Raw genomic sequence first — 15,068 nt, 5'->3', positions numbered from 1 at the left:
GTCACGAGTTGAATATTTTTCGATATTTGAATTCTTTAATTTGTCAAAACCATGAAATTAAAAATCCACAAATATTCAGATTTAGCTAAATCCATGATATTGGTACTCACAAAAAAATTATGTATCCAAAGTATAATAATTGCTGTATTTATTGCAGGTTCCTACTGGTCGACTGTTCCATGCTGCCTCAGTAGTGGGTGATGCCATGTATATATTTGGTGGGACAGTAGACAATATTGTCAGAAGTGGAGAGATGTATAGATTCCAAGTAAGAAATTGTAATTGCAGAGAATATTTCTGTTAAAAAAACTTAGAAACAATGTTGATAAAATTGCATTCTCATGGTTGAAGGTTGTACTGTGACCTACAACTACTTCTATCTTTGTCATTAACCTCTGGTGATATTTCTCTCATTTGCAATCATACCACATCTACATATTTTTATATTGGTCAAAAACTTCTACAAAAAATGTATGTCAGAGCATTTTTTTCTACACTGGACCTCTTTTTGAAGTTGCTTCATATATAATTGTATTGTTTCATAATAAGAAATTATAAATGCATATTTTACAATACATAAATACACCACTTGGAGACAACTCATTCAAAATTAAAGAAATGGGAAACAACTCATGTAAAATAAAAGAAATAGGAGACAACTCATGCTTAATTGAAGGAACTAGAGACAACTCATGCAAAATTATTGAAATTAGAGACAACTCATGCAAATTTCTAATAATGGGAAACAACTCATGCAAAGGAGCCTCTGGCCTTTGTTAGTCTTGTATTATTTTAATTTTAGTTTCTTGTGTACAATTTGGAAATTAGTATGGCGTTCATTATCACTGAACTAGTATATATTTGTTTAGGGGCCAGTTGAAGGATGCCTCCAGGTGCGGGAATTTCTCGCTACATTGAAGACCTGTTGGTGACCTTCTGCTGTTGTTTTTTTCTATGGTCGGGTTGTTGTATCTTTGGCACATTCCCCATTTCCATTCTCAATTTTATTTTTAAAATTAAAGAAATGGGTGACAACTCGTGCAAAATAACAGAAATGAGAGACAACTCATGCAAAATTACAGAAATGGGAGACAACTCATGCAAAATTAAAGGACATAGGAGAAATGCCATTTTTTGGATTCTCAGTTTATGGAATTTCCCCAAAGATTGTTTTTCATCTTATTTGATTCTCATACAGAGGATTTTTGTCTGAAATTTTTACTATTATTAGTCACCAAAACTTAAGCACTTTTCAGGAAATCATTGACCCTGTAAAAATGCCATTAAGTGATATTGTATCTAGTTGTAATTCTCTATGCCATGAAATAATTAATGAATAGTAATTAATTTAATGAACTTAAAAAGCACCAAATAAAATCTACAAAATACCAGGTAATTCCAACAGATAAACTTCATTCAAGTTCAGTTTTCATTAATTGTTTTTGTAGGTATCTTTAAAACCAAACCTATATTCAATGTTATATTTTTCTTTATTCAGTTTTCTAGATATCCCAAATGCACATTGCACGAAGATTATGGAAAGTTGTTGAAGAATCAACAATTCTGTGATCTAATATTCATGGTTGGCAAGGTAACCCTTTTCTTATGTTATATTTACTTTAAATTAAGTTCATATTACAAAAAATAACATGTATAATTGCATTTAAATAGTTTGTTGAACATTTTTGGTTTGTATTTAGAAAAATTTAAACAAAACAATCTCATGATTAGTTGTTGAACATTTTTTAACATTTAGGAAAATACATGAAACAGAATAATTAATGTACTGTATAAACATTAATTTTCGTGGGGTTAAAATTTCGTGGTTTTGTATCCAAAAGTAAATTCGTGGGGATTAATTTTCGTGGTTTTTAAGTTTAGAAAAAAATTATACAAATGTCACTTTATAATTGACAATACTCAATAAAACTGATGTGAACTTTTGCCGTTGGAAAAAATCAATAATTGTATTTTATAGTAACAGTGAGCACTAATCAAGTGTTGTAACCTGCACACGCTAATTGGCTGTTACACACCTTTGATGTTGTATCCAAGGACAATGATTGTGTAATAAATGTATTACAACTTGAGAGCATTACCCATGCATTAGACTGTTAAATGACATTGATTGACAATTCTTGGGGATTATTAATTACTGTACAAACAAAGGATTACGATTATCATCTGACTTAAAGAAAACCTTTGAATATCGATGTCTAATCAATTAACCTATTTATTTCATTGTCTGCATTTATGTTCATCAATTATATAATGTCTATAAGATTTAGTCAGATCATAAAATAATGTAAATCTACAGTTAAATTTTCGTTGGGGTTTTAATTTCGTGGATAGTTCTTATCCACGAAATAAACGAAATTAAATCCCCCACGAAAATTTGTGCTTTTACAGTATTCAAAGCTTACACATTTTATTGTTGAATATAGATAGTTGATAATATGAACATTAAAGTTCACATTTTTCTGATTGATTATTTTTGTATTGTATAAAGATGAAATCATATGTTGTCTTGGTTATATATTTTAGGACAATGTAGAGATCAAAGCCCACATTTCTGTGGTGGCAGCCAGGTCATCATGGCTGGAAGAGAAAATCAGGAATGCCAAAGAACAGGTAATTGATGAAAGCTACAAAATTGTACTGATTGGAAAAAAGAGGAGAACGAAACATTTTGGTATTCATAATTTTAAGTATAAAGATATAATTAAGACTGAATTTACAACAGTCTGTGTTTCTTATAAAACATTTTTTCTGCTACAGATACAAGTAGTGGTATTAGTCAATGATGAGTTACCTTTCATTAATCAGATGATGTTGCACCATACCGCTCACTAATTTTTGGTGATCACATGATTAGTTATACTGGTCTTTTTGGTGATCACATGGTTAGTTATGCTGGTCTTTTTAGTGATCACATGGTTAGTTATGCTGTCTTTTTGGTTATCACATGGTTAGTTATGCTGTCTTTTTGGTGATCACATGGTTAGTTATGCTGGTCTTTTTAGTGATCACATGGTTAGTTATGCTGGTCTTTTTAGTGATCACATGGTTAGTTATGCTGTCTTTTTGGTTATCACATGGTTAGTTATGCTGTCTTTTTGGTGATCACATGGTTAGTTATACTGGTCTTTTTAGTGATCACAAGGTAATTTATGCTGTAAATTCTTAATTCCACATCCAAATCTAACACCTGAAAGTACATGTATTACATTTTTGTCTCAAACTTATAGAATTTCGTTTACAATTAATTTCAATTTTAATATTTCAGAGAAGTCAAGAAGATGTCCAGTCTACCGAGCCAATCACAATCTACCTCCCAGACGCTGATCATATAGCTTTACAGATGGTGCTGTCTTATATATATACTGATAGAATACTCCCTACACAAGATGGTAAATAATAAACCTGTGGTATTATATACATTTGATACTCTTGATGAATTAATGATTTTTTTTATTGATATTTAAAAAAAAATGACATTTGCTGAGGTGAAAGGCCAAGGATAAAGCAAATTTTATATTATATTCATATTCTGAGGATAATGAAATGTACCCAAAGACTACTATATACTAGAACCAATTGTACTTCAAATATCTTACCATGTTTATTCATGTAAAAGCACATGAGGTTAGTGTTTTGATTACCAATTTTTAACTCTTTTGTTGCTGCATTAGACGTTTAGCATGCTATATAATTAAAAAACTATGCAAATTAAATTGTATTTGATGAATTAAATGGTGACCTGAATATAAGATACAGTAAAAGGGGGGACAACAGCCCCTAATATACTTGAAACAGTGGTATGTTCTTTGTGAGGTACTTCCATGATTGCCTTTTAAAGAGCATTTGTACTGAGATAAACAAATCAAAATAATTGTTATGTGATTTGCAAATCTACAAATACATGTATTTGAATGTGATTGGTTTGAATTTTTAACTTGGTTTACATTTTCATAGACCATGCTACTGAAAATACTTTCATAACCACTAAGTCTATTTGAATGTGATGTGTTCATACACATGAATTGAATCCTGATTCCAAGAAAGTTGCTTTATATACTTCTCACATCTATCTCATTTTGAATTTAGCTGAACATTTGTCTGCTGTATGTTTGACTAAAACCCAAAATAATGTTGAGAACCAATATCTCTGTTTATTATTACAGGCCAAGAACATAATAGCAATGAAGTGATATTAATGATGATGGATGTGTATAGATTATCTATTAAGGTAAGTGTTATAAACTATTAGAATTCAAGAGAACTCTACAGATATAGAATGGAAAGCAGAAAAGACTAGCCAACTAATTTCCCCTTTACATGCCTTCAAGAATGTAAAGAAAGTTAACAAGTATCAGCATCTCAGTGATCTGTGCTTCTAAGCATAATTTTCAAAAAAACATTTAGTACGTATATTAATAGAGAAATAAGGGTCCATGACACAAAATCAGTGCATGCATAATAACATGCACAAAAAGTAAAGAAAAATCATTTTTTCATACATGTTTTTTCATACTTGCTGTCTGGTGTGAGCCAAGGCTCCGTGTTGAAGGCATACCTTGACCTATAATGGTTTACTTTTATAAATTGTCACTTGGATGGAGAGTTGTCTCATTAACACCCATACCACATCTTCCTATATCTATATAAAGTATCAACTTGAGAGAATCGCTCTTATGTTCACAGAAGTAAAGTGTATCTTCCAGATGAGGCGTTTGATAGTCTTTTGATGACTTAACCTTGGAAGTATTGGATAAGAGGAAATCAGTTTCTATGTTCATATTAAAGCATAAAATATTTTCTATGAATTTTTGTGTAAAATTCAATATAATATTGTTTACGTAACACAATCTAAAGCTCTTGCAAAATAACATGCTGCTATATTATATTCCTTGTATTCAAACAAAAATCCAGTGACAGGTAAACCCAGAAGTTATTTTTATGCCCCTGTCGTAGTGAAGAGGGCATTAAGTTTTACCCTTGTCCATCTCTATGTCCGTCTGTCCATACATCTGTATGTCTAAAACTGGTTTCTGCTCTCTATCTTTAGTTTGCCTCAATCAAATGTTAAGAATCTTATACACAATGCTTATTATCAAAAAATAACAATCAAGTTTGAATTTGGGTGGTGTCACATTTAGCTTTTTAGAGTAATTCCACTTCACTAACAGAAAAATTGCTGATTTTTTTCGTCTCTGTTCTCTAACATATTTTAATGTATTTCTAAATTATATTTGTATGCCTAAACTTTTTAATATATTTGCCATATCTTTTCAGTTTCAAATGGGAAGATTAGAACAACTTTGTATACAGTATTTAGAATCTTGTATCAACCATAAAAATGTCTTAGTTGCTCTCCATAATGCTGCAAAACTGAGTCTTGATTCAATAAAGGTTTGTACATTTAATATCCTGGTTAACAATTTTATTTGAGATCTACAAATGTAGTTCAGTGTAATGCAAAGTCTGTGATTTTTACTTAGTCTAGAAGTTATAACTCACCATTTTTAAAACATTTCTGTCATTTCTCAGAATAAAAGTTTATATACAGTATTAAGTTTAGAAAGATGACAGAGGAAAAAAGAAGGTCAGTGGCTGAAAAGTCTATAAAAAAGTTCATATACTATAACAATATATGAAAGAATGTTCCTATTTGGAATAAATATACAAGAATTCTTACCTAATATAATGCATTATTAAAAAAGATAGGAAAAATGAATGAATAAAACAAATCAATAACAAAATGCTTTATATTGATTGATTGATTGATTGATGTTTGATACCACTTTCAGCACTATAGTGCTAGTTTATGGTTGTCAGGTTAGTGGAGGAAGCCTGAGTACCCTCAGATAACTATGACCTTCAGTAGGAAAACTGACAATCATAGTCAATTAAGATTGGATTTGAACACACCTGTAAAATGTGAAATTCAAGCTTACAACCTCAGTGTTGACAAAACATTGCCATATATAAAATGTTTGTCACATTTTTCTAGGAAAATGCAAAAACATTTTAATATCTAACATGCTTTACTGTGTGACATGGTTTCTGATTTTTTGCTCATCAACTATTTGTTTACTGTATATGTATATATTATTCTAACCCATACTTGCCATGTATGAAATTTTCATTGCATTTATAGGAATACTGTTTGAAGTTTATTGTAAAGGAGAGTAACTGTAACCAGATTGTAAATAGTATGGAGTTTGAATCTCTAGATAAACCACTGATGGTAGAAATTATCAGGAGAAAGTTGTCTCCTCCTCATTCTGTCAGAATATTACCAGAACCACTGCAGGATCAGGTCATGGGTAAGTTTTATAGAATTTTCAGGAGAAAGTTATCTCCCCTTAATTTGTCAGAATATTACCAGAACCACTACAGGATCAGGTCATGGGTAAGTGTTATACAATTATCAGGAGAAAGTTGTCTCCCCCTCATTTTGTCAGAATATTACCAGAACCACTGCAGGATCAGGTCATGGGTAAGTTTTATATAATTGTCAGGAGAAAGTTATCTCCCCTTAATTTGTCAGAATATTACCAGAATCACTGCAGGATCAGGTCATGGGTAAGTTTCATAGATTCACAGTATATAAATGTATGACTATGTAATGACGTAATGTTTATGTTTGTTCCCAGATTGAATAACATGGCTCATATTTTATAAAAACCACTTACCACCAAAAATGAAGAATCTGCCATAATGAAATATTCATGTTTAAGTATTTTTGTAAATTTTATTGATTTTTGGTGAATCTACTGTCCTGTATAAAACCAACTTATTTTCGCTTATAATTTATTTCGCATATACCCTGATAACCCTTACTGAACCACTCTGCAGCAATTTAATTTTACAATTTCCAAATTAACTTGATGTATTTAAGGAAGGATTTAGTTTTACATATTCATGACAATTTATATTTACAATATTTATCTACTCTCATAGGTTGTGAAAATAAATTGCTGCTGATATTTTTAAATAATTTTTTTCTTCAATAGTCAGCACTTTTACCATTTTATACAGAAATATTGGATGTGTATCTTTTCCATTTCTAAAATAGAAGCTTATATTTGAATGGCATGTTAATAGTTCAGACCTTGAAGAAACATATGAATTATTTATTAAGAAATTCATATAATATTGTATTGTATATAATGAATAAGGTTCATTATCACTAATACAGTTTCCTAAGAATCCATTATCTATGGCTATTGGTATTTTTTTTTTTTTTTAACATTTCAGGGCGATCACTTGAAAAAGACCTGGAGACATTTCTACAGTCTGCAGGAAGAGATTTGTGTGATGTAACATTAGTATTAGATGGTGTAGAGATACCAGCACACAAAGCTATTCTATCTGCCAGATGTAGTTACTTTGAGGCATTGTTTAGATGGTCCATGCCAGAGAATAATAAAGTTACTGTAAGTATTAGATGGTGTAGAGATACCAGCACACAAAGCTATTCTATCTGCCAGATGTAGTTACTTTGAAGCATTGTTTCGATGGTCCATGCCAGAGAATAATAAAGTTACTGTAAGTATTAGATGGTGTAGAGATACCAGCACACAAAGCTATTCTATATGCCAGATGTAGTTACTTTGAAGCATTGTTTCGATGGTCCATGCCAGAGAATAATAAAGTTACTGTAAGTATTAGATGGTGTAGAGATACCAGCACACAAAGCTATTCTATCTGCCAGATGTAGTTACTTTGAAGCATTGTTTCGATGGTCCATGCCAGAGAATAATAAAGTTACTGTAAGTATTAGATGGTGTAGAGATACCAGCACACAAAGCTATTCTATCTGCCAGATGTAGTTACTTTGAGGCATTGTTTCGATGGTCCATGCCAGAGAATAATAAAGTTACTGTAAGTATTAGATGGTGTAGAGATACCAGCACACAAAGCTATTCTATCTGCCAGATGTAGTTACTTTGAGGCATTGTTTCGATGGTCCATGCCAGAGAATAATAAAGTTACTGTAAGTTTATCATCCTGTGTTTTGATATGGTGTCTGTACCATTTAAGATTACCTGAATAATTATGTCCCTCCTGGTGATTGACTTTCCCACTAACTAAGGCATGAACACTATATACAATAAAAACGTGCCACAAATAGAGGATTTTTATTGATGGTCTCTGGATGAGATGGTCAATCTGCTGGTTAGTAATTTGATGTTTCTCCCAAATTTTTGATTTGGTCTTCAGTGCAAAAGCATTTTTCCATAACTCAAAATGTTTGTTTCTCAAATACATGGTTTCAATATGTCAAAAATCCATCTGCGTTTGAAATGGGTAGATTGTGTATATCAGTGAAGATGTACTATATAGATTTAATGTTTGAGTGTAAATTAACTAATATGTGTAAATATCTGTTTTGATTGTATTGTAATTTGTATGTGAGGGCCTCAGGGAAGATTAGTTTATTGTAATCAACTGAGTTTACCCTCTTTAAATGAAGAATTTATTATTTGATATTACAAAGAAATAATATTTCTACAAGAAAAAATTATGAAATTGGGCTGTTTTAAAGTTTTTAACAGATTTTGTCAGATAAAGATTAAAACTGAATAGTGGCATCAAAGTAGAATATACTAAACTATCCTAATATTTTTTTTTACATTTAGTATTGCATGAACAAAATCTTCCTTGTAGAAAATAATATCGATATTTAATTCACAGATTGCTATTGGAGAGATGATTCCCTCCAGACAGGCATTTGATAGTTTATTACGGTACATATATTACAGTGATACAACAATGCCACCAGAAGATTCCCTGTATCTGTTCCCTGCACCACATTTCTATGGCTTTACCAATAACAGGCTACAGGTAAAATCTACATCCAAATCTAGAACAATTTGACAGAATACATTAAAAAAAATGGAAGATATCCTGGCTCTCTGATATTAAAATTTCTCAAACATTTTATTAATCAATTCCAACAAATAGATATAAGAAGATTTGGTATGAGTGCCAATGAGACAACTCTTCATTGTCAATTCAATTTGTAAAAGTAAACCATTATAGGTCAAAGCACGACCTCCAACACAGAGCCTTGGCTCATACCAAACAGCTTGCTGTAAAGGGCTCCAAAAATGATAAGTGTTAAACCTATGGTATAATCTATATAAAAACGAGAAACTAATGAACCACACCAACAAAGAACAACAATGGCCATTTACCGTTTACACCTGCTTTCTTTTTTTTATACTTTGAATACCAATGGGAGGTATATTGAGCTTTGATCACATTTTTGTTTTAACTTCTTTGTCTAATGTAAATTGTGTATTTTTGTTGTAGGCATACTGTAAACATAATTTGGAAAAGAATGTATCCGTACAGAATGTAGTTCAGGTATGTAGAGCATTAATTTACCATGTTTATTTTGTAAAAATCTCATTGATAACAAGCTGGTAAAAGACTGTATACTAAGAAATCTGTATAAGAAGTAAAGCAATGTCGAAACAAATGTACTTTTTAACAATTGTTACAAGTAATTTTGTGAAAGTATATAACATTGTCATGACAACAAAACCAGACAACAGAAAACAACATGGCTAAAAGAAGAAAAAAAACCCAGACATAACCATAACTTAAACACAAAAAAAGCAGACAACACCATGTATAAAAGACAATAAAAACATGGCTGAATGAATAAAAAAAAAACAATTACATGACAAAAAAGACAATGAAGCAGACAACACTGTGGCTACAAAGACAACAACAACAAAAAACACAACACTATGGTTAAAAAAAAACACCCTGACTAAAAGACAACAAAACCATACAACAACGTGGCTGAAAAAATAAAAAAAAAACCAGACCATTATATGACTAGAATACAATGAAATCAGACAACAATGCGCCTACAAAGACAATGAAAAAACACAACACTATGGTTTAAACCTGACAAAACCTTTTGTTAAAGACAATTCAAGCAGACAACATCATGGCTAGTAAAAAAAATTAAACAAACCCAAGGAAAATAAATTGGACAATAGCTAAATAAAATCAGACAACTCTATGGCTCTAAGACAAAAAAATCAGACAACATCATGGCTATAAGACAAAATATCAGAAATCATGGCTGAAAGACAAAAAATCATGGCTATACGACAAAAAAAATCAGACAACATCATGGCTATAAGACAAAAAAATCAGACAACATCATGGCTATAAGACAAAAAAATCAGACAACATCATAGCTCTAAGACAAAAAAATCAGACAACCTCATGGCTCTAAGACAAAAAATCAGACAACATCAAGGCTATAAGACAAAAAAATCAGACAACATCATGGCTATAAGACAAAAAATTAGACAACATCATGGCTAAAAAACAAAAAATCAGACAACATTATGGCTAAAAGACAAAAAATCAGACAACATCATGGCTAAAAAACAAAAAATCAGTCAACATCATGGCTAAAATCAAAAAAATCAGACAACATCATGGCTATAGGACAAAAAAATCAAACAACATCATGGCTGATAGACAAAAATTCAGACAACATCATGGCTATACGACAAAAAAATCAGACAACATCATGGCTATAAGACAAAAAGTCAGACAACATCATGGCTATAAGAAAAATAATCAGACAACATTATGGCTAAAAAACAAAAAATCAGACAACATCATGGCTAAACGACAAAGAATCAGACAACATCATGGCTAAAAGAAAAAATATCAGACAACATCATGGCTAAAAAACAAATAATCAGACAATATCATGGCTAAAAGACAAAAAAATCAGACAGCATCATGGCTATAAGACAAAAAATCAGACAACATCATGGCTAAAAAACAAAAAATCAGACAACATCATGGCTAAAAACAAAAAAATCAGACAACATTATGGCTATAAGACAAAAAATCAGACAACATCATGGCTAAAAGACAAAAAGTCAGACAACATCATGGCTAAAAAACAAAAAATCAGACAACATCATGGCTATAAGACAAAAAATCGGACAACATCATGGCTTTAAGACAAAATAATCAGACAATATCATGGCTAAAAGACAAAAAATCAGACAACATCATGGCTATAAGACAAAAAGTCAGACAACATCATGGCTAAAAATCAAAAAATCAGACAATATCATGGCTATAAGAAAAATAATCAGACAACATCATGGCTTAAAGACAAATAAATACTGAAAACATCATGGCTAAAAAAACAGAGAATTTCATATATAGATAAAAGTCTCAAAAACAATCAACACCCTGGCTAAGAGAAAAAACAAAACAGACAACACCATCGTCCAGAAAACACTATACACTGAGCAACACAAATCCTATCATACCAAGAACTATGGCTTCAATTTTATTTATCTTTTGTGTGATAGGATTTTTTCCATGAACATCCCTCTTTTTTAATTTTGACAAATTGTACTATTATAATGTATTCCCAACCATTTTCAGGGAGAATTAGGCCAATATAAATCAAACATGGGTTGTAGCAGAACATAAGTAATTGATGGGGCGGATGTATTATTTTACATTTCTGATACATTTTGAATTAGTATTGTTCATAGACTCAATTAAGATGTTTGTTGTAAGCCTATAGTATAATCAGTAATTTGTAAGATTTCTTTTTTATTCAGATTTTAGAAGCAGCTGATAAGATCCAGGCTTTAGATATGAAGAAGCATGCACTTAGAATAATGGTTCATAATTTCCAGAATGTAAGTACAATATTGTTGGTTAATATTATTTTGAAATAATTTAATTTGGGATGAAAATGTCTTCTGATTGGCTGAGAGAATTTTGTTTATCAGCTCATAGACCTAATTTTGTCATGTAACTATGACGTCATAAATGTTTCAGTTCATGATTTACTCCTTGAAAATGGAATTTAGAAATGAATTATAAGGAATTATTGTAATATTTTTTCCATGTCTATTCGAAATATATAAGCATTAAAAAAATGTGGTGCACACTGTTAAATAACAGGCTACACGCATTATTCAGTGTGCACCAAATTTTTTTTTTATGTTATTTCTTCATAGACAGAATTTTTTTTACAGTCATTCCTTTAAACTATTTAATTCTGAGAATAGCAAAGCTTGATACAACCAATATTTAGTGTCTACATAATTTTTAATTACTCAAACACCATTATTTATAGATTCTACCAAACCCCCAAACTGATAAATGGATTGTTTGAGTCTGAAATAAAGATTATCTTATCTTAATACCTTATCTTATAATCATTGACCTGAAGAACCTTCCCCCCCCCCCTAACTATTGAGCACCCCCTATAGAAGTAGTGTTAAATCACCTTTACACTATCTAAAGGAGTATTGGTAATCTCATGGTTCCTACACCAAAATAAAATAATGTTAGTCCTTGGTTGAATTTCCCATATTTATACCCCCGCTTTAAAAAAGGGGGGGGTATACTGTTTTACCTCTGTCTGTCCTTCCGTCAGTCCATCAGTCCGTCAGTCCTTCAGTCAGTCCGTCTGTCCCATGAATATTTTTCGTCGCATTTTTCTCAGGAACTACAATACAAGAGTTTCTAAAATTTGGTTTCAGGGTTTATCTAAGTCAGCTATACCGTGTGATGCGTTTTCAGATTGATCACTTGACAACTTCCTGTTTACCGAACAGTTGTATGATTTTACACATGATAGCCAAGTTGAAAATTTTTGTCACATTTTTCTCAGGAACTACAATAAAGGATTTCTGAAATTTGGTTTCAGGATTTATATAACTCAGCTATACCGTGTGATGCGTTTTCAGATTCATCACTCGACAACTTCCTGTTTACCGAACACTTGCATATTTTTACACTATTAATATTATCCACTTGCGGCGGGGGTATCATCAGTGAGCAGTAGGTTGCAGTTTCACTTGTTAGTATTTTTTTAAATAATTGTAAAGTTTTGGTGTAAGCTTTTCAAAATATTACCCAGAATGCATTAGATTCTGAAACCACAAATTAAAGACAGTACCAAGACCTGGAAGATAGTTGTCAAATTTGCAATCATACATCGATTTATTTTATGCAAATTATTTAACTTAATTTTATTCCATAGGTTGCACATTTACCAGAGTTAAACAGACTTAACAAAGATCTCTTACTGGAAATAATTAAGGCAAAGGCAGATGATGAAGGGGAGGTAAATCTGTCAAAAGATTGGTCACTGTCAAATATTAGTGATATTTGAATTTTACTGTGAAAATGTTAAAGTTTGTGATTACAGAATCTAAAAACATCATGATATGTATTTTCATTGTATGTATTACAAATATAGATGTCTTTACAGCATTGGCTGTTTTCTTCATTGTTTCAGCATGATGAATCATTTACAATGATTGATGTATACTTTTGATAGTGAATTCTTTGAACATTTTTTATATAAAAATATCAGTTATCTATTAGGTTTCAAGTTTCATTAGTAAATACATCAAAGTTTTAAAACAAATTGAACAAATTTTTATACTCCTCAGAATTGGAAAAATTGTAATTTTTATGTGTGATGAAAAACCTTATTTTGTATGGAGTAGACAGGAAAAAACATAATTATGTGACTAGAAGCTAAACTACAGTGGCGGATCCAGAAATTTTCATAAGTGGGGGCCCACTGACTGACCTAAGAGGGGGCCCGCTTCAGTCCTAGTGATTCCCTATATAAGCAACCAAATTTTTTCTCAAAAAGGGGGGCCCGGGCCCCCTGGCCCCCCCCCCCCCTAAATCCGCCTCTGAACTAAAGATAGGGTTTTAAGATAAAATACGAGAAGAAAGCTTGATTTGGGAATATCATTTTTTTCCAGCTAAAATATATATTAGCAAAATTTCAGGTAGATGCCTTCAAAAAATGCACGATTTCAGAGTTACTTCCCTTAAATTGCCAATTCAATAACATTTGAAAATCAAGCAAAAATAATATATGCTTGTTAAAATATTAATATTTATTAATTTTTTTTTATTTTTTTTTTTTGTGAAGTTGAGTTACTGTCTAATTGACTTATATCCTCCATATTTTTGTTCATAAATAATATAATGCTTTTTGTCAGTCTGAATCAAAATTGTACAAAAAAGACATCTAGAGGTTATTAATAGTTAATTATAGATAGTGCTATTGTCAGTCTTTCATTACATGTTGTTGAATAGATTTTAGAATATAAGAATGTAAACAGTATATTTGTATTTGCTGTGAAATATTATGATCATGAAATAAATCCAGTTTTTTTGCATGGTAATTTATTTCACTTATGTTAGGTTGTGAGTTAAAATCCTGCTCATTAAGTGTATATCCCACTAATCTAAATGGACTAGAGTTTAGTTTTTATGCCAAATTGAGGGGTTTTCTCAAGGTACTCAGACTTCTGCAAATAAAATGAAACTAATACAGTCAATAAATGTAGTTTTGACAATTGCAATTATTTTTTGGATCATGAAAAATAAATAATTACCTGGGTACAGATGCATTGTAAGTGTAAATCTTGATTATAAACAAAACTAAAGGCCCAATCCAGAGGTCCCCAAAAACAGGTCTAGTTGCCCTTCATTTAAGAGATTGTGTATGCTTAGTACAAGACATGCATTCTTGTTTTTACCAGAATCCATGGTATAGGGTAAATATCCATTAGTACAAATAGGGAAAATATACAGTATTCTCCCCAGGGTCTTTTAGCATCATGGTAAAGTGATGCTTTATTTCTTGAATGTGATGCTATCTGAATTGGTTTTCTTAATAGATTATGTTATGGATGTGATGCTATAATTTTTAGAAACAAGATGGTATCTCAAATTTCCCTGTTTACCAGGATGCTAAATGAAATATCTGGGGAGAACACTGAATATAGCTAAACAAAACAATAGCAATAAATGCACTTCTGCATCATTCATTTTCATTTATTTTATATGCTATTTGGTCCCTGATTTTGCATTTTCCCATTATCATATTCTGCAAATTCATATGTAGTTATTCTATAATCATTTTAAAATTTTAGAATAAATGTTTTATATAGTCATACAAATCATGTTATTGCCAAAAAAAGTTTACAAATATTGTTATACAGCTTTGTTAA

General features: G+C 31.1%; 1 protein-coding gene across 2 annotated transcripts in view; it reads left to right on the top strand.

The window, feature by feature from the left end:
- Nucleotides 1–13,459, top strand: part of LOC139528268 (leucine-zipper-like transcriptional regulator 1) — a 29,909-nt gene extending 16,450 nt beyond the window's left edge. For both annotated transcript variants that reach the window (XM_071324168.1, XM_071324169.1), the window contains exons 11-22: nt 158–268; nt 1,499–1,591; nt 2,545–2,631; nt 3,287–3,410; nt 4,185–4,249; nt 5,296–5,412; nt 6,161–6,329; nt 7,264–7,442; nt 8,704–8,853; nt 9,325–9,378; nt 11,634–11,714; nt 13,070–13,459. In XM_071324168.1, the coding sequence (XP_071180269.1) occupies nt 158–268; nt 1,499–1,591; nt 2,545–2,631; nt 3,287–3,410; nt 4,185–4,249; nt 5,296–5,412; nt 6,161–6,329; nt 7,264–7,442; nt 8,704–8,853; nt 9,325–9,378; nt 11,634–11,714; nt 13,070–13,201 (1,362 nt within the window). In that variant the 3' untranslated portion in view covers nt 13,202–13,459. The remainder of the gene's footprint in view (nt 1–157; nt 269–1,498; nt 1,592–2,544; nt 2,632–3,286; nt 3,411–4,184; nt 4,250–5,295; nt 5,413–6,160; nt 6,330–7,263; nt 7,443–8,703; nt 8,854–9,324; nt 9,379–11,633; nt 11,715–13,069) is intronic.
- Nucleotides 13,460–15,068: the final 1,609 nt, after the last annotated feature.

Source organism: Mytilus edulis, chromosome 6 (assembly GCF_963676685.1).
Source record: "Mytilus edulis chromosome 6, xbMytEdul2.2, whole genome shotgun sequence".
NCBI lineage: Eukaryota > Metazoa > Mollusca > Bivalvia > Mytilida > Mytilidae > Mytilus > Mytilus edulis.
The sequence above is the reverse complement of the archived record's forward strand: the minus strand, read 5'-3'. Positions and strand labels throughout refer to the sequence as shown.